The sequence below is a fragment of the Acipenser ruthenus genome, chromosome 22 (assembly GCF_902713425.1).
Source record: "Acipenser ruthenus chromosome 22, fAciRut3.2 maternal haplotype, whole genome shotgun sequence".
Classification (NCBI taxonomy): Eukaryota; Metazoa; Chordata; class Actinopteri; order Acipenseriformes; family Acipenseridae; genus Acipenser; species Acipenser ruthenus.
The window spans coordinates 15,231,531-15,251,560 of record NC_081210.1 but is presented as its reverse complement, the minus strand read 5'-3'; the positions used below and the strand labels follow the sequence as shown (position 1 = coordinate 15,251,560).

The 20,030-nt window shown below is 44.7% G+C and overlaps 1 protein-coding gene across 3 annotated transcripts in view; it reads left to right on the top strand.

The window, feature by feature from the left end:
* Nucleotides 1-20,030, top strand: part of LOC117431429 (protein phosphatase 3 catalytic subunit alpha-like) — a 372,740-nt gene that overhangs the window by 188,031 nt on the left and 164,679 nt on the right. For all 3 annotated transcript variants that reach the window (XM_034927042.2, XM_034927041.2, XM_034927043.2), the window contains exons 5-7: nucleotides 8,738-8,883; nucleotides 10,773-10,912; nucleotides 15,093-15,170. In XM_034927042.2, the coding sequence (XP_034782933.1) occupies nucleotides 8,738-8,883; nucleotides 10,773-10,912; nucleotides 15,093-15,170 (364 nt within the window). The remainder of the gene's footprint in view (nucleotides 1-8,737; nucleotides 8,884-10,772; nucleotides 10,913-15,092; nucleotides 15,171-20,030) is intronic.

Here is a 20,030-nt window from a genome sequence, read left to right as displayed (position 1 = left end):
ATATAATTATACAATTTAAATACTCGTGCTGCACACACCCATTTATATCCCGTGTACCAATGACTATACACCAACATTTAACACACCACACGCAACATACAACACATAACACACAAATGCACACAGGGGCGGGGCACATTGCCACATATACCCCCCCTTGTGCGCAGCACACATAGCCTCAACGGCCACCTCCCCCCTTAAAAACCCAGCAGTCCAGGACAAAGTCTCGGGCTGGGAAGGGAGGCTTCAGTGGGCCCATGGTTGGCAATGCTGTCAGCACCCCTGCCGGTAGTGGCACGGCTGACAGCATGCTGCTCCACTCCTGCAGCGAAATTGGCTCCGGCCACCGTACTCCCTGTGTTGGAGGTGCGGGAAGCAGAGACAACTCCTGCTGTTCTGCTCCTGGCAGTGGCGGAGGCAGAGGCAGCTCCTGCTGCTCTCCTCCTGGCGGTGGTGGAGGCAGCGTCAGCTCCTGCTCCTCTGCTCCTGGTGGTGTCGGAACCAGCAGGTATTCACCCTCTGCTGGTGGAGGTGGGAGGGGCCAGCAGTCCTCCCACAGCGGTGAAGGCGGAACGAGCAGGTATTCACCCTCTGCTGGTGGAGGTGGGAGGGGCAAGCAGTCCTCCCACAACAATGAAGGTGGAACCAGCAGGTATTCACCCTCTGCTGGTGGAGGTGGCGGAGGCAGAGGCAGCTCCTGCTCCTCTGCTCCTGAAAGTGGCGGAGGCAGAGGCAGCTCCTGCTCCTCTGCTCCTGAAAGTGGCGGAGGCAGAGGCAGTAGCGGAGGCAGAGGCAGCTCCTGCTCCTCTGCTCCTGAAAGTGGCGGAGGCAGAGGCAGCTCCTGCTCCTCTGCTCCTGGCGCTGGCGGAGGCAGAGGCAGCTCCTGCTCCTCTGCTCCTGGCGGTGAAGGTGGCGGAGGTAGAGGCAGCTCCTGCTGCTCTGCTCCTGCCGGTGAAGGTGGCGGAGGTAGAGGCAGATCCTGCTGCTCTGCTCCTAGTGGAGGAAGCGGTGGAGGCAGAGGCAGCTCCTGCTGCTCTGTTCCTGCCGGTGAAGGTGGCGGAGGCAGAGGCAGCTCCTGCTGCTCTGCCCCTGCCGGTGAAGGTGGCGGAGGCAGAGGCAGCTCCGGCTGCTCTGCTCCTGCCGGTGAAGGTGGGAGCAGCGTGTAGTCTCCTGGCGACGAAGGTGGGAGCAGCGTGTAGTCTCCTGGCGATGGAGGTGGGAGCAGCGTGTAGTCTCCTGGCGACGGAGGTGGGAGCAGCGTGTAGTCTCCCCCTTTTGCAGGGGACTGGTGCTGCTCTGCCTCTCTTGCAGGGGACTGGTGCGGCTCTGCCTCTCTTGCAGGGGACTGGTGTGGCTCTGCCTCTCTTGCAGGGGACTGGTGCGGCTCTGCCTCTGAAGGGGAAACCAGCAGGCATTCTTCCTCTGCTGGTGGAGATGGGGACAGCAGGCATGAAGGCTCTGCTGGTGGAGATGGGGACAGCAGGGATTCTCCCTCTGCTGGTGCACATGGAACCAGCAGGCATTCTCCCTCTGCTGGCAGCTTGGGTCCTAGGGCTGTGGAAGCACCGACTTCCCCCTCTTGGGCTATGGAAGCACCGACTCCCCCCTCTGGGCTGTGGACGCACCGACTCCTCCCTTTTGGGCTGTGGACACACCGACTCCTCCCTTTTGGGCTGTGGACGCACCGACTCCCCCCTCTTGGGCTGTGGACGTTCGGGCTCCCCCCACTCAGGCATAGGACGTTCGGGCTCCTCCCACTCAGGCGTAGGACGTTCGGGCTCCTCCCACTCAGACGTAGGACGTTCGGGCTCCTCCCACTCAGGCGTAGGACATTCAGGCCCCTCTCACTCAGGCGTAGGACGTTTGGGCTCCTCCCCTTTGGGCGCTAGAATGGACAACAGCCTTGCTAGTAGCGGTGCGGGGCACCTTTTTAACACCGCCTGCATCTGCTGCGCTGATGTTACTCTGGGGCCCCCTTGCTTCTCCCGATCCAGCAGCCAGTCGATCACCTCCTCTGTCACTGGCCTGCAGGATGGGTGCTGCTGTTGCATCCTCTCTAGGCTCTTTTCACCTTCCCTTTCTCCAAAAAAAAAATCCATATTATATATTTTTTTTCCCTTTCCAAAAAAACCCCACACTACTCCTTCTCTGGTCTGCGTCTAGGAGGCGCTGTTAATCTCACGATGACACCACGTGTCACAAAGACGGCCGGAGTGGGTGGCGTCAGACCAGAAGCAGGAAATAAAACGACAGAGAGGTGTGGTTTGGTGGAGCTGAGCGAATGGTTTCGCTCAGCATTTAATAAACAGAACAGAAAATAAAAAGGTTGAACAAACAAACACAAACACAAAACAGGACACGGCACTGTGGCAAAGTGCCCGCCCCTGTGTGCATTTGTGTGTTATGTGTTGTATGTTGCGTATGTTAATGTTGGTGTATAGTCATTGGTACACGGGATATAAACGGGTCTGTGTTTCACGTGTATTTAAAAAGTGTAGATTTGTATGTAGGCACGAGGAGGGCACAAATCACTTCACGTGCTGGTTAAATGTAATATGTGAGCACGGGGTTGCACAGAATTAATTCACGTGCTGGGATTCAAGTGAATAATTAATTAGTAATTGAATCCCAGCACAACAGTATAAATAGGCACATTTTTAGTCAGTCAGGGTTAGGTGTTCGGTGAGTGGAGAACGGGATTGGAGACGGAGGTAATTGTGTATCGTAAAAGTGAATAGTAGTGAAATCTGCTCACCGTATTTGTTTGTCTGTGTAGTCCGTTTTGTTTGTCTTTTTATTTTGGCGTGTAGTGCCGTGTCCTGTTTTGTGTTCTGTTCAAACCTTTTATTTTCTGTGCTGTTTTATTAAATGCTGAGCGAAACCATTCGCTCAGCTCCACCAAACTCCAAATCTCTGTCTATTTATTTCCTGCTTCTGGTCTGACGCCACCCACTCTGGCCGTCTTTGTGACACGTGGTGTCTTCGTGGGATAGCCGCGCCTCCAAGCATCAGACCAGGAGGGGTCTGGATTAAAAAAAAATAAAATAAAAAAAAATAAATAAAAAAATAAAAAAATAAAGGATTACAAATATTGTTTTGGGGAAAAAAAAAAGTCAATGGCAGAAGACGCCATCAAACTGCGGGGCTGGTTCCTGGAGAATGCTGGGCTGGAGGCCCAGTCTCTGCCCATAGTCGTCCGGGCCCTGTGGATGATGGACAGTGAGAGATGGGAGGCCTATCAGCAGGAACACACCACAAACACTTTGGAGGAAGGTGTGGCGTTTCTCCTCAGCTACCTGGAGGCAACGATAAATGGAACAGCAGCCCAGGTAGCAGGACCACCAGCAGAGGAGTACCTGCTGTCCCCATCTCCACCAGCAGAGGGTGAATGCCTGCTGGTTTTGCCTTCACAGCCCAAATGGGAGGAGCCTGAGCGTCCACAGCCCAAATGGGAGGAGCCTGAGCGTCCACAGCCCAAATGGGAGGAGCCTGAGCGTCCACAGCCCAAATGGGAGGAGCCTGAGCGTCCACAGCCCAAACGGGAAGAGCCTGAGCGTCCACAGCCCAAGCGGAAGGAGCCTGAACGTCCTACGCCTGAGTGGGAGGAGCCCGAACGTCCTACGCCTGAGTGGGAGGAGCCCGAACGTCCTACGCCTGAGTGGGGGGAGCCCGAACGTCCACAGCCCAAGAGGGGGGAGTCGGTGCGTCCACAGCCCAAAAGGGAGGAGTCGGTGCGTCCACAGCCCAAAAGGGAGGAGTCGGTGCGTCCACAGCCCAAAAGGGAGGAGTCGGTGCGTCCACAGCCCAAAGGGAGGCAAGTCGGGGCTTCCACAGCTCTGGGACCCAAGCCACCAGCAGAGGGAAAATGCCTGCTGGTTCAGCCCCAAGAGCCGGAAGGGGAGGAGTTACAGGCCCAACCCCCTGAAAATTTTTTGGGGGGAGAGGGGCAGGAGGCTGGTGTCCCCCAGCAGCCTCTATTCATGCTGCTGAAGGCAGCACGGCGCGCACCAGCCCAGCCGCCACAGCGGAGGGAGCCAGCGCCGCCAGGAGCAGAGGAGCTGCCTCTGCCTCCGCCACCTCCACCGGAAGGAGCAGAGGAGCAGGAGCTGCCTCTGCCTCTGCCACCTCCACCGCTTCCTCCACTAGGAGCAGAGGAGCAGGAGCTGCCTCTGCCTCCACCACCACCAGGAGCAGAGGAGCTGGAGCTGCCTCTGCTTCCGCCACCGCCCGGAGCAGAGGAGCAGGAGCTGCCTCTGCTGCCCGTACCTCCACAGGGAGTACGGTGGCCGGAGCCCCAGAAAGGGGAGCTGCCGGCCACGAAGAAGGGGGACGAGGTCTGGAGACCACTTTCCCCAGCAGCAGTTTCGCTGCAGGAGTTCTTGTGGCCGGAGCCCCACAGGAGGGAGCTGCCGGCTACGAAGAAGGGGGAGGTCGGGGGACCACCTGCCCCCGCAGCTTTTTCGCTGCAGGACGGGACCAGCATGCTGTCAGCCGTGCCACTACCGGCAGGGGAGCTGACAGCATTTCCAGCCATGGGCCCACTGAAGCCTCCCTTCCCAGCCCGAGACTTTGGCCTGGACTGCTGGGTATTTAAGGGGGGAGGTGGCCGTTGAGGCCATGTGTGCTTTGCACAGGGGGGGGTATATGTGGCAAAGTGCCCGCCCCTGTGTGCATTTGTGTGTTATGTGTTGTATGTTGCGTATGTTAATGTTGGTGTATAGTCATTGGTACACGGGATATAAACGGGTCTGTGTTTCACGTGTATGTAGGCACGAGGAGGGCACAAATCACTTCACGTGCTGGTTAAATGTAATATGTGAGCACGGGGTTGCACAGAATTAATTCACGTGCTGGGATTCAAGTGAATAATTAATTAGTAATTGAATCCCAGCACAACAGTATAAATAGGCACATTTTTAGTCAGTCAGGGTTAGGTGTTCGGTGAGTGGAGAACGGGATTGGAGACGGAGGTAATTGTGTATCGTAAAAGTGAATAGTAGTGAAATCTGCTCACCGTGTTTGTTTGTCTGTGTAGTCCGTTTTGTTTGTCTTTTTATTTTGGCGTGTAGTGCCGTGTCCTGTTTTGTGTTCTGTTCAAACCTTTTATTTTCTGTGCTGTTTTATTAAATGCTGAGCGAAACCATTCGCTCAGCTCCACCAAACTCCAAATCTCTGTCTATTTATTTCCTGCTTCTGGTCTGACGCCACCCACTCTGGCCGTCTTTGTGACAGCACTTACACCAAAATAAATAGACAAACAAAACGAACTAACACTTAACAAACAGGGACGAACAAACACGGTGAGAAACACTTATTATTATTATTATTATTGTTATTATTATTCTCATTACCTCCTCTCTCTCCCGTTCTTTCGCCCTGAACACCCAACCCTGAGTGAGTGCTACATGTCTCTATATATACTGTTGTGCTGGGATTCAATTACTAATTAATTATTCACTTGAATCCCAGCACGTGAATTCATTACGTGCAACCCCGTGCTCATATATTATTACATACTTTAAATGCACGTGAAGTGATAGTGCAATCCCGTGCCTAAATATAATTATACAATTTAAATACTCGTGCTGCACACACCCATTTATATCCCGTGTACCAATGACTATACACCAACATTTAACACACCACACGCAACATACAGCACATTGCCACACACTCCCATCCTCATGCCCTCGTGCAGATGAGAGGGCATCCTCCACCATCGCAGGGCCGTGGAGCACGTGTGAGACACTGTCATCCGACAGTTTCTGTTGCGCTTGGGGTGTAAATGAAATGCATTGAGCCACGCTTGGAGCGGGCACATGCATAATAAACCCAGCTCGATGGCTGATACAGCTGTGGCCGTCAGACCCAAGAGTTTTTGGTACTGCACCAAAGGGACCTGCGATCCCTGTTGAAACAGAGAGAGGCAACTCTGAATAGCTGCTACTCTGTCGTCTCACAGGTATGGAGCCCAGCCGGAGCCCCAAGTATGTCATGCACTGCACTGGTATAAGCCGACTCTTCGCATCGTTGATGGTGAGGCCAAGCCTTGCCAGATGCTGTGTTACAATTGCTGTGTGGGCCACTGCTCCCTCTCGCGACTGGGAGAAAATCAGCCAGTCGTCGAGATAGTTTAGCACTCTGAGCTAGGGAGAGGCCAAACAGCAGCACGGAGAACTTGTAAACGCTTCCCTGAAAGGTGAAGCGAAGGTACTTCCTGTGCTCTGGACAAATGGGAACGTAAAAATACAAGTCCACGGTGGTAAACCAGTCGCCTGGCCGGACTGACTGGAGAATGTGACGGTGAGTCAACATTTGGAACTTGTTGAGGAATCTCAGGTCTAGGATGGGGCAAAAGCTGTCGTCCTTTTTGCTTTAGAGCCTCCTGAGCTAATAAGACAGTCAACTGGTCGATTTCATTAAACGAATGTACCTATAAAGCAGATGTAAAAAAGGCTGCAATCAGAGAGGGAGGAGTGAAGGCTGGTGCTTCTACAGCAGCTGCAGTCAGGGGCTGGCCAGCACAGACAAACAAGCATTTCTTTAAAAACCACAAGGGGTATTAGGCTTCTTTCTTAGCCCGGGAAAGGGCATTTTGTTTTACTGTTTCAAGTGTCTCACCAGGCACTGGAACACCCATGTGTTGTGCATGGTGAGTCATACAGTCATGCAGGGTGTGGTAACTTTAATATTTATTATAATTAATCAGACAGTTCTACTTGTAGAATTATTCCAATTCCATGGCTTATTGATTCATGAAAGATTATTCAGAACAGATGTCCACACATGATTACATTTGTTTACATTCATTGGTTATTGAAGATACAGAAACATCACAATTATTGCAACCCTTTCTTCTAGTCGAATAATGGTAGTTTCCTAACTTACAGTCAAAATAGTAATTTGCCATTACCTTTAACTGGGAACACCCTTTCAGAACAGGTCCCGGAGTAGTTGTTAGTTCATTTCAGCTGGGCAAGTCAAAAAAGTGTAGCCCCTCTAAGCTTTTATAGTTTTATTTCATTTGGCTCTGAACATGCGCAGTCTTAATCCTATAGAATTCCATTGTCTGGTTCTGGTTTGTCTTCACATAGAATGAACCTATACAATGGATAAGCCCTTGCAATAGGATACTCTACACACACCCTGATACCAGCCTAACACTGAACTCCTTCCAAATGCATATCTATACACAGAATACAAGACTACATGTTTATTTTAACCCTTACAGTCAGGGGAGTGCAGGTTTACAGACGGTCTTCGCTGGGGATTACACAGGGAGGGTTGCATTGTCTCTGGCGCTCCCGCGGGCTATGGAGACCGGCACTGTTTCTCCTCATCGCACAACAGACCCTACTGACCAGACACATGCAGGGCTGGCCTGTGTCCTCCAGAGGCCAGGTAGCTCACCGACATCCGCTCTCGAGCTCCTGGGTGTAAAGAGGCAAGCATTTGGGTCATGTAATCTGAGGACAACCCCTGACCTTGTGGGGAATTGCTGCTTTGAGGGAGCATAATTGGACATTAAAATATGTGAATAATTTTACTTCTTATAGGTTTGATTGCCCTTAGTAAGCAGACCCAGACACACAACTTGAAGTTTTTAAGCACTTTTGTGCAATTGTATTAGTTATAGAAATAAAAGACAAACCAAGACAAACCAAAACAAAAGCCTAACTCAACTTCAGAGGGCTAACTCAAACTTTTTCTCTGTCCCTAACTAAAACTGGATGGCTAAGCCAATTACCAGTAAAACAAAATAACACACAGTACCTTTTACAGACCACACAGGTATCTTTACTGGGACAGCCTCTCTCTTCACACAGACTGGAGACTGCCCCGAACAAACACTTTGGTGCTGTTTAAATACCTGCCTGCTACAGGAAGGTGACTATTAATCTATTAATTTAACACAAATGATCATACCTGTGGCTGTGCGAGAAGCCACACCCACACTCTGGCAGGGAAAGAAATGAACCCTATCCCTGCTAATCACCCACACATTGTTCCAGGCAGAGATCCACTCTGCCACACATATACAATAAAATGAATCTGTTTTCCCTTACCTGTGGCAGCACACACACCTGTTGCTGCACATAGGATTACACCTGATCCCACGCAGTTTCCTATCAGCTTGTTTTGTTTAATTGAAAAATTAAATAAAAAAAAAACACCTATTAAAAATGCAGTTCAGTTTGGTTGTTCATTATTATTTTCTTTAATATGGAGTCATTTACAGCTAATGTTTAAAATGGAAGGCATTAGAGTTATTATTTCTGTCTCTTTGTTAATTCTCAGCTTTGTTTGAACGTATAAATCTTCTTGCATGCAGTCTCTTGCTGTCACGTCAGCCTGACAGGAGCAGGATGCTGTGACAAAGCAACTTAAGTGAAAAAAACAACTAAACCGTTCCAGAGGGTAACTAGAAAGGGAATGCTGAACCCAGCACACATGTGACTCAGAGAGTTTGCTGGAAATGGAATGCTGAACCCAGCACACATGTGACTCAGAGAGTGTGCTGGAAAAGGAATGCTGAACCCAGCACACATGTGACTCAGAGAGTGTGCTGGAAAGGGAATGCTGAACCCAGCAACTGTGCTGGAAAGGGAATGCTGAACCCAGCACACATGTGACTCAGAGAGTGTGCTGGAAAGGGAATGCTGAACGCAGCACACATGTGACTCAGAGTGTGCTGATTCACTACAGCGGGGCTTGTTTCCATTCCTCCTTCTTCCAGGTAGAATCAAGTATTCGGAGCAGGTGTATGACTCCTGCATGGATGCGTTTGACTGCCTTCCTCTGGCTGCCCTGATGAACCAGCAGTTCCTGTGTGTTCACGGAGGTCTGTCACCTGAAGTACACACTTTAGATGATATTAAAAAGGTGAATATAAAGGAAGTGCAATGTATTTGATAATGTTCCTTTGAGAAGGAAAGACAGGACCTGATTCAGCACTACTGAGCAGCTCTCTCCTCTTCAGGTATTAGTCCCCCTTTCTTTGTTTTACCTGCTTGTCCCAGAGTTAGAAGTAGAAATTCATGGCTGTTCACCGCACTGAAGGGCCTCTTCTCCCTGTTCACAAAGAACAAAGGCCAATCCCAAGCTGCTGTTCCCTGCAAACAAACACAGGAGGCAGCATGTCCCAGATGGAGTGTCTGACTAAATAACAGAAACAAACACAAAACACAAAACTCTAAAGAAACTAGGAACGCACATGAGCAGGGCCTCAGTCCTGCCACAACCCTCAATTACAGTAAATATAAAAATCTGAAGCACAGTGATAAGGGGATCAGAGATAGCTTTGGTTATAATTACAGTAAATATAAAAATCTGAAGCACAGTGATAAGGGGATCAGCGCTAGCTTTGGTTATAATTACAGTAAATATAAAAATCTGAAGCACAGTGATAAGGGGATCAGAGATAGCTTTGGTTATAATTACAGTAAATATAAAAATCTGAAGCACAGTGATAAGGGGATCAGCGATAGCTTTGGTTATAATTACAGTAAATATAAAAATCTGAAACACAGTGATAAGGGGATCAGTGATAGCTTTGGTTATAATTACAGTAAATATAAAAATCTGAAGCACAGTGATAAGGGGATCAGCGATAGCTTTGGTTATAATTACAGTAAATATAAAAATCTGAAACACAGTGATAAGGGGATCAGTGATAGCTTTGGTTATAATTACAGTAAATATAAAAATCTGAAGCACAGTGATAAGGGGATCAGTGATAGCTTTGGTGATGCTAATAAAAGGTAAATAAAAGTGAGAAACGACAGGGTTAGCTGTACAGATTGACTTATTAAACATCATGATTTATTTTTAAAAGAAGAACATAGTTAACGCCGTTCTCAATAACTTTAGAATTTGTGTCAGTTGGTAGTCGTGCATGAGATGACACTTGTGGCGTGTACTGGAATGTTCTGAAATCTTTTTCATTGCCCTCTTTATAACACTGCCTGCTTTATGATCTGCATTCTATATCAATGCATAATCAGAAGTATAACACTGCCTGCTTTATGATCTGCACTGCCTATCAGTGCATAATCAGAAGTATAATACTGCCTGCTTTATGATCTGCATTCTATATCAGTGCATAATCAGAAGTATAACACTGCCTGCTTTATTATCTGCACTCTATATCAGTGCATAATCAGAAGTATAACACTGCCTGCTTTATGATCTGCATTCTATATCAATGCATAATCAGAAGTATAACACTGCCTGCTTTATGATCTGCACTGCCTATCAGTGCATAATCAGAAGTATAACACTGCCTGCTTTATGATCTGCATTCTATATCAATGCATAATCAGAAGTATAACACTGCCTGCTTTATGATCTGCACTGCCTATCAGTGCATAATCAGAAGTATAATACTGCCTGCTTTATGATCTGCATTCTATATCAGTGCATAATCAGAAGTATAACACTGCCTGCTTTATGATCTGCACTGCCTATCAGTGCATAATCAGAAGTATAACACTGCCTGCTTTATGATCTGCATTCTATATCAATGCATAATCAGAAGTATAACACTGCCTGCTTTATGATCTGCACTGCCTATCAGTGCATAATCAGAAGTATAATACTGCCTGCTTTATGATCTGCATTCTATATCAATGCATAATCAGAAGTATAACACTGCCTGCTTTATGATCTGCACTGCCTATCAGTGCATAATCAGAAGTATAATACTGCCTGCTTTATGATTTGCACTCTGTATCAATACATAATCAGAAGTATAACACTGCCTGCTTTTATAGTTAGACAGGTTTAAAGAACCTCCTGCTTTTGGGCCAATGTGTGACCTGCTGTGGTCAGATCCTTTGGAAGATTTTGGAAATGAAAAGACCCAGGAATTCTTCAGCCACAACACTGTCAGAGGCTGTTCATATTTCTATAGGTAAGGCTTGTTTTAGCAATTCACTTATTATACACAACAACATGCTACTGACGTCACACGCAACGACAGACAGTTGTTATTAATTATTGTTATTAATTAACTCAGTTTGCCAAAAGATGCTAAAAAAAGTGTGTTAAAAAATTAATGGACCAATGCTACATCTGTATCTTGTATCCCTATATTTTGTAAATATATTTAGGAATTTCATTCCACAAATTTTACTGTATATCGACTTAATAAAGTTCAATTAGCTCTGTTCAAGGGTAAAAAAGAAGGTTTTAAAAATATGATTTGCCAAAGATATTCTGTTTAAGGATAGTTGTTGTTTTTTCAAGAGTTGTTTTTTGTTTGGGTGCTTATAAAAAAAAAGCTATGCGAGTGCAGTGAGAACCGTAGTTGTATGTGTGGTACAGCCGTACAGTATTTTGTTTTACTATATTTTTGTAAATAAATTCAGATTTTTTATTTTTATTTTCCACATGTTTTCTTTATATAAATATAATAAAGGTCAAGGATGAGAAATTTGGTAGAATTTTGTGTTTTTGAGCGTGTGAGTTAAGTGTACTGTACCCACAGTTTATGTCCATTTCCTTCAAATTGTCAGAAATTCGGGCATAAACTTTCTCATTTCTGACGAATGACTGCAGATCTTCCTGAACAATTCTATCTGCCCACAGAGAAACTAGAGCCTGCACTTCATCAGCGTCCCAAGGCTGTACTTTTCTCGCATCACACTCGCTGCCTGCCATGTTTGCTGTTTGTCTTTCTGGAGTGTACTGACTGATGCAACGTAATGATGAAGATCCTTAACCCCGCCGAAGTTTCACGGTTTGGTTCTCGCTCGGCTCGACAAATAGCCTGCGGAGAAGTACCCGTACCGTACCGAGCCCTCACAGGTTGGGTGTGCCAGTGGAGAAGCACCAGTACCCGTACCATACCGAGCCCTCACGGGTCGGGTGTGCCAGTGGAGAAGCACCCGTACTGTACCGAGCCCTCACGGGTCGGGTGTGCCAGTGGAGAAGCACCTGTACCGTACCGTACCGAGCCCTCACGGGTCGGGTGTGCCAGTGGAGAAGCACCTGTACCATACCGTACCGAGCCCTCACGGGTCGGGTGTGCCAGTGGAGAAGCACCAGTACCCGTACCGTACCGAGCCCTCACGGGTCGGGTATGCCAGTGGAGAAGCACCAGTACCGTACCGTACCGAGCCCTCACGGGTCGGGTGTGCCAGTGGAGAAGCACCTGTACCGTACCATACCGAACCCTCACGGATCGGGTGTGCCAGTGGAGAAGCACCTGTACCGTACCGTACCGAGCCCTCACGGGTCAGATGTGCCAATGGAGAAGCACCCGTAACCATACCGTACCAAGCCCTCACGGGCCATTGGAGAACACATCCAGTAATTGTGAAATATGATCTATATTGTGAGGTATTTATTTTTTCCATGTAAATCTATATCTTTCAGAGCAGCTCTAAAGTTAATGAAGGCACGTTCCACAGCTCTATTATATAGTGTTTATTTTAAAATGTAAAAAATATATAACATAGAGCATTGTTTGGAAAAAGTGTGTCTCTCTCTACTTCTCTTTCACCACTTGCTGTTCCCGTTTTATAATGGAATCGGCTGTGCCTGTGTTTCAGATAAGCCTCCCCTTTACTGGTTATTTTGAGACACAGTCGCCCCCATCTATGTTTTCATAAAAATCACTCAAAGCTAACATGCAGGGGCTCCCGAGTGGCGCATCCAGTAAAGGCGCTCCACGTGGAGTGCAGGATGCGCCCTTAGTCTGGACGTCGCCGGTTCGAGTCCAGGCTATTCCTTTGCCGGGACGGGAGCAGCGCACAATTTGCTGAGCGCCTCCCGGGGGGAGGGAGGGTTAGGTTGGCCAGGGTATTCATGGCTCACTACGCACCAGTGACCCCTGTGGTATGGCCAGGCGCCTGCAGGCTTGCCTGTAAGCTGCCCAGGGCTGCATTGTCCTCTGACGCTGTAGCTCTGGGTGGCTGCATGGTGAGTCTGCAGTGTGTAAAAAAGCAGGCGGCTAACCGCACACGCTTCAGAGGACAGCGTGTGTTCGTCTTCGCCCCTCCTGAGTCAGCGCAAGGGTGGTAGCGGTAAGCTGAGCTAAACAAAATAATTGGATACTACTAAATTGGGGAGAAAATAACAAAAAAATAATTTAAAAGAAAAAAAACATGCAAATAGGACACACCCCACTGGCGCTAAAGCAGACAGTAAAGGCAGGGCAAAGCATGTCACCAAAATCAGGGACAAGCGCGTTTTGCCTACGCGTTTAATGGATTGACCCTTTGTCAGAATTGGGCCCCATGTGTTTGTTTCTAAACTGCACATTTGAGATGTATGTAGTGAATGGAGGTGCAACAAGGGTAAGATGTGTGGAATTATTATCATAACTACAATTACTTCAAATAAAAGGGAAGACAGTTTACGCATATGAAGACAAAATTCAATACACGGCCATTCTGTATAACCAGTGTACCATTGCACCTGCCAATGTCTACTGAAATATATTCCTTCCTTTTTCATTTGTACCTGCGCATACAAAGTGCAGATGTATGTCATGTTGTTCTATTGCCTCCATGGTTCTGTGGAATTGCAAGTGAGCCCCTAGTGGTTTGCCAATTCATTTGTCTTGCTCTATTTTTTATACAAGCAAATATGTCAGATATAATTGCATGTAATTTTTACTGCCTTAAACTACTTTTCAAATGTCAGGGGGATTCAATAAGGAGGTCAAATATATCCGAAGGCAAGGTACCAAGTCTGTCATTTTCTATGTGAGTGCTCATTTATTAAAACATGTAAATGTTCATTAATCTTTCATCCAGAACGTAGAGCACCCCGGACTACCTCAAGTAAGGTCAATATTGTTGTGTTATTCAAGTGATCTTCAGATGAGAAGTGCGTAATAAAAAAGAATATTGCACCCAGCTGTACATAATATCCATCAAATAGTAAAACTCACTTGACTGCACCTGAAATAGGACTTTGTAGTGTACAGTTTTGAATAGGGAGAAATGGAGGTTCTAATGCATGTTATAGGAGATTCAAACAGGGAAATGGAGGTTCTCATGGAACAAATTATGTGGTGGAGATTGAAATGACTTTAAACACTCCCCCAGATTAATACTGATAAAGGTATCAAAAAATGTTTGCTGGTGTTTAATACTTCAAACTGTCCTCTGGCAGTGTAAACTAATCTAACATTTCTAACAGTGTGTCATACCCAATCTATTAAAACCACTTTGGTTTGATTGTCTAATAACACGCACATCATGCCCTTATAAACACGTTTTGAGTGATTGGCTCGTGAATAGAAGTGTTAAAAACAAGTCACAGTGGTGAGAAAGACGTTATTGTTTTATTTAAGTTGCAAAACCAAAAATACAATTTTGTTTTCTTACAACAGAATATTATGCAACTGTACTTTGATTAAATATAAAAAGTATATTATATGTATGCACTATTTAGTATATCTATATCTATATCTATATCTATATCTATATCTATATCTATATATATATATATATATATATATATATATATATATATATATATATATATTGTTTTTAGCCATGTTTATCACATGGAAATGTCTGATAAACAATGACATCATTAGTTGCGCAGAAATCCACTGAGCACCACCTGCGGTTGTGTAAGTGCGGTTGTAATACACACACACACAGTTAGTGTGCATAACTAACCGAAATGAATTAATAACCTCACTCGATACTCGCTCTGAAAAGAATGAACTAGTGTGGTTGTCGCTGCCCTTTGTAACCGAACTGTGTGTGTATACAAACCGTATTAAGAGCAAAAGGTGAACTCACAACCGCATTTATCCTGTGTATGTAGCCTTAGAAGACTTTTTTTCTCCTGCTCCAGAGTAAATGTTGAGATATGTTTTATGATGTGTGATTAAATGTTTAATGATATGTTTAAAAATATAACTGTGTTACAGACAACACGAGACACAGCAAAGTCAACGTAATGTGTTTCTTTTTAACTTTGCAGGTTGTTCTGTAACAGTGAAAGATCAATAATGTGTTTGAAATAGATGAAACATACATGGTTAGCAAATGTTCTTTATAACATTTGTGTAGAGCAGACACTGCACTGTTTTTTAATCTTTCTTTTTCTCTCTCTTTCTCATCTAGTTACCCTGCGGTATGTGACTTTCTACAGAACAACCATTTATTATCAGTTATCCGAGCTCATGAGGCACAAGACGCTGGGTATGTCTGACAAGTGTACTGTTAATAACCTGATACTGCAGTGTCCCATTGTCATATACTGCAAATCCTTCATTAAAGCACCTTCATCTGTAGAAATTGAGCAACATGGAGGAGGGTGATGTTTCTTTTCTTTATTTATGTGACTGTAGCTAACAAAATATTTCCCTATGTTTGCCATGCACATCCATTCACTGTATACTGTAGGTCTCAGCTGTATAGTACTTTCATTTTAACACAAGTAGTAAAGGAAGCATACACCACTAAAACAGGAGGCCTGCTATAGTCTAACATCTTTGACCGTTTGCATTCATTTTTCAGCGTATGACGCTGAAGTTATTTAATTAGCAACCCTGAGGTGGTAACCCTGTGAATTTACTAGACTAGCTGCTGAAGACCATTTCAAACAGCCTTAGTTCAGTAGCCCTTTCTGTGCAGTACTAATGTGAGCTGTTCTCACTGTTTCATCTTTCATTGAAATGGCTGGTGCTGGATGTGTGCTGTATACAAACAACAGTTGTACCTTTTTGTTCTGCATCTAATCTTGAGTGGTGGCCAAGGATTTACAGTAAATGGGCTTCACAGGATTCAGTCAAAACAAGTGAGATAGCAGATACTGATTGAAATCACTGCTCAATATAAACAGGTTCAATGTGAAATATTATTGACCATTGGTCTTCTCTATTCTGACGTTTGATCTTATAAATCACTGACAATGCATGGCTGTTAAAAACGTACCTAATCTCAGATTTAAGATGAACTGGGATGGCCCTTACATTGTGAAGAACCCCCTGCAGTATTTACAGAACATGCATTATGTTACTTTTGCTGGGTCCCATGTTGTCCATATTGCACGTTCATATTTTTAAACATACAGCTGTGAGTAGTAAAGGCACGACAGTGTCTGTCACTTGTATAAGGCTCGCCCCTTTCGATTGATTTATGACACTAAGCCCCACCCCTTTCGATTGATTTATGACCATAAGCCCCGCCCATTTTGATTGATTTATGACCCTAAGACCATCCCTTTTGATTGATTTATGACCATAAGCCCCGCCCCTTTTGATTGATTTATGACCCTAAGCCCGTCCCTTTTGATTGATTTATGGCCCTAAGACCCACCCCTATTGGTTGATTTATGACCCTTAAGCCCCGCCCCTTTCCACACCTCTGAGTGATTTATGACCCTTAAGCCTCGCCCTTTTTTCCCACGCTTTGAGTGATTTATGACCCTTACGCTCCTCCCCTTTTCCCCACGCTTTGAGTGATTTATGACCCGTCTCTTTTTACCGGACATCGTCAAAAATAGCCCTCCCTAAAAATGGCGTCTGTTGTACGCTTATTTTATAGACTATTACAAAGAAAAGACAGAAAGAAAGAAAGAAAGAAGAGAAAACAAGTTGGATTGTAGTGCATTGTTTTTTAACTATGTTTGAGACCCTCCGTAATAATAACCAGGGGTTATTACCATACAGAGAGTCCCTAAACATTTTTAACTATTTCAAGACCCTCCGTAACAATAACCAGAGGTTATTACCATAGAGAGAGCCCCTAAACATTTTTTCCTATGTTCAAGACCTTCCGTAACAATAACCAGAGGTTATTACCATACAGAGAGTCCCTAAACCTTTTTTTACTATGTTTGAGACTCTCTGTAACAATAATCAGGGGTTATTACCATACAGAAAGTCCATAAACATAGAAAATAGTTTCATAATCAGTATATTATACAAATACTATACTGAAAATTAACCCATAATAACAAGACTCAAATGCGCCGGGCCCTACATTTCGGTTGGATTTCCAGGCTGTGGTAGGTAGCTGTGTCAATTCCATAATAAACATGTATCCATCTAATGGTTGATTTTAATATTACAACATGTTCTAAAAAACGATTTAAAGTTGTTTTTGAATACAATAAAGGTTAGCACAGGCTGCATTGTAAAGGATTTAGGGTATTTTAGGAGCCTACCCATAATGCCCCGTATTTGCATACTGGTTTCTATTAACATTACAGATAACTCTAAAATACGATTTAAAAGGTATTTTAGACATTGATAGATGTTACCACTATGTTCTTTGTCTTATTGTGCTTGTTTTAAGACCATACAAGACGTGGTTAGGTATAAGAATCGTCTTTTTCTGTTAAACTGTATAAACGAGGTAGGATTAGCCATACCGCCTACTGCCATCTGCTGGTTCAGTTGAATATTGCAGTGGCTGCGACCTGGATATGTGTAATGTACTCTAAAAAAACGATTTAAAATGTATTTTAGACATTGATAGATGTTACCACAATATTATTTGACTTCATGTGGTTATTTTAAAACCAGACACGACATGGTTAGGTACAAGAATAATATTTTTTCTGTTAAAAAAACTGTATCAATGCTGCTGTATTAAGCATGCCGCCTACTGCCATCTGCTGGTTCAATTGAATATTGCAGTGGCTACGACCTGGATATGTGTAAAGTACTCTAAAAAACTATTTAAAATGTATTTTAGACATTGATAGATGGTACCACAATATTATTTGTCTTAATGTGATTATTTTAAGACCATACAAGATGTGGTTAGGTATAAGAACAATATTTTTCTGTTAAAAAACTGTATAAATGCTGCAGGATTAAGCATGCCGCCTACTGCCATCTGATCAACCATTAGATGGATACATGTTTATTATGGAATTGACACAGCTACCTACCACAGCCTGGAAATCCAACCGAAATGTAGGGCCCGGCGCATTTGAGTCTTGTTATTATGGGTTAATTTTCAGTATAGTATTTGTATAATATACTGATTATGAGACTATTTTCTATGTTTATGGACTTTCTGTATGGTAATAACCCCTGATTATTGTTACAAAGAGTCTCGAACATAGTAAAAAAAAGGTTTAGGGACTCTCTGTATAGTAATAACCTCTGGTTATTGTTATGGAGGATCTTGAACATAGGAAAAATGTTTAGGGGCTCTCTCTATGGTAATAACCCCTGGTTATTGTTATGGAGGGTCTCAAACATAGTCAAAAAACAATGCCCTGCAATGCAACTTGTTTTCTCTTCTTTCTTTTTTTCTTTCTTTCTGTCTTTTCCTTGTAATAGTCTATAAAATAAGGGTACAACAGACACCATTTTTAGGGAGGGTCATAAATCACTCAAAGCATGGGGAAAAGGGGAGGAGCGTAAGGGTCATAAATCACTCAAAGCGTGGGAAAAAGGGGCGAGGCTTTAGAGAAATAAATCACTCAAAGTGTGGGGAAAAGGGGAGGGGCTTGAGGGTCATAAATCACTCAAAGTGTGGGGAAAAGGGGAGGGGCTTAAGGGTCATAAATCAATCAAAGTGTGTGGGGGGAAAGGGGAGGGGCTTAAGGGTCATAAATCACTCAGAGGTGTGGAAAGGGGCGGGGCTTAAGGTCATAAATCAACCAATAGGGACGGGGCTTAAGGTCATAAATCAATCAATCGAAAGGGGCGGGGCTTATGGTCATAAATCAATCAAAAGGGGCGGGGCTTAGAAAAGTGACAGATGCTGTCGTGCCTTTACTACTGCTGTGGTCAAAGGTTTTTCATCACTTCGAATTTTTGGAGACATAATAAAAAAACTATGTGAACATAATTTAGATATTTTATTTGACATCATGTTATCAAAGAAACTACAAAATAATATCACAAAGGTCTACTGGAAGCCATAATAGTAGTACAGTATTTCATTTTTTCATTTTGTTGTTAAGTATATGGAAAACTACAAAGCATGTAGTATGTAATTCAATATGTTAACATAACATTATTTAGCAGGTTTCATTCGACTTTATGAAGCAAAATTAGTTCATTCTATAGGGTGATGCAAAACGTTTGGCCATAGCTGTACAGTATTGCCTCATCTGAAATTTTTAATCACACATCACAGGTCGTAAATCAACTGGCCAACACATTTCTCAACATTTACTCAGGAGTGTTTACCAGGAGAGAGAGAATGTCTCTTCTGCACATTGCTGTTGTTGCAGGAGGGAGCATGGTCTGGTTTATCAGGCGAGAGAGAATGTCTCTTCTGCACATTGCTGTTGTTGCAGGAGGGAGCATGGTCTGGTTTATCAGGCGAGAGAGAATGTCTCTTCTGCACATTGCTGTTGTTGCAGGAGGGAGCGTGGTCTGGTTTATCAGGCGAGAGAGAATGTCTCTTCTGCACATTGCTGTTGTTGCAGGAGGGAGCATGGTCTGGTTTATCAGGCGAGAGAGAATGTCTCTTCTGCACATTGCTGTTGTTGCAGGAGGGAGCGTGGTCTGGTTTATCAGGCGAGAGAGAATGTCTCTTCTGCACATTGCTGTTGTTGCAGGAGGGAGCATGGTCTGGTTTATCAGGCGAGAGAGAATGTCTCTTCTGCACATTCTGTTGTTGCAGAAGGGAGCGTGGTCTGGTTTATCAGGCGAGAGAGAATGTCTCTTCTGCACATTGCTGTTGTTGCAGGAGGGAGCATGGTCTGGTTTATCAGGCGAGAGAGAATGTCTCTTCTGCACATTCTGTTGTTGCAGGAAGGAGCGTGGTCTGGTTTATCAGGAGATCCAGTAGCCTCAAACATTCCAAGGAGTTAGGAATCACCCAATAAAAGAATCCTATCATATTTGACTGTCAATATAGATAGCAGATCCCCAAATTCAGTCAGAAATAGCAGGTTTGACTGAGGTGGTCGATAAATAATTACAATATGAAGAGATAATGGACTGTTTAATGTCACGGTTAAAACTTCAAAAGATGAATAACCTTCAGCAATTCCTGTTTGATTGTAAGTTCACTACGGAAAACAGCAGCAAGTCCATCTCCCCATCCAGTAGAATAGTTAGGTGGAGAAGCCTCAATCAGGGAAAC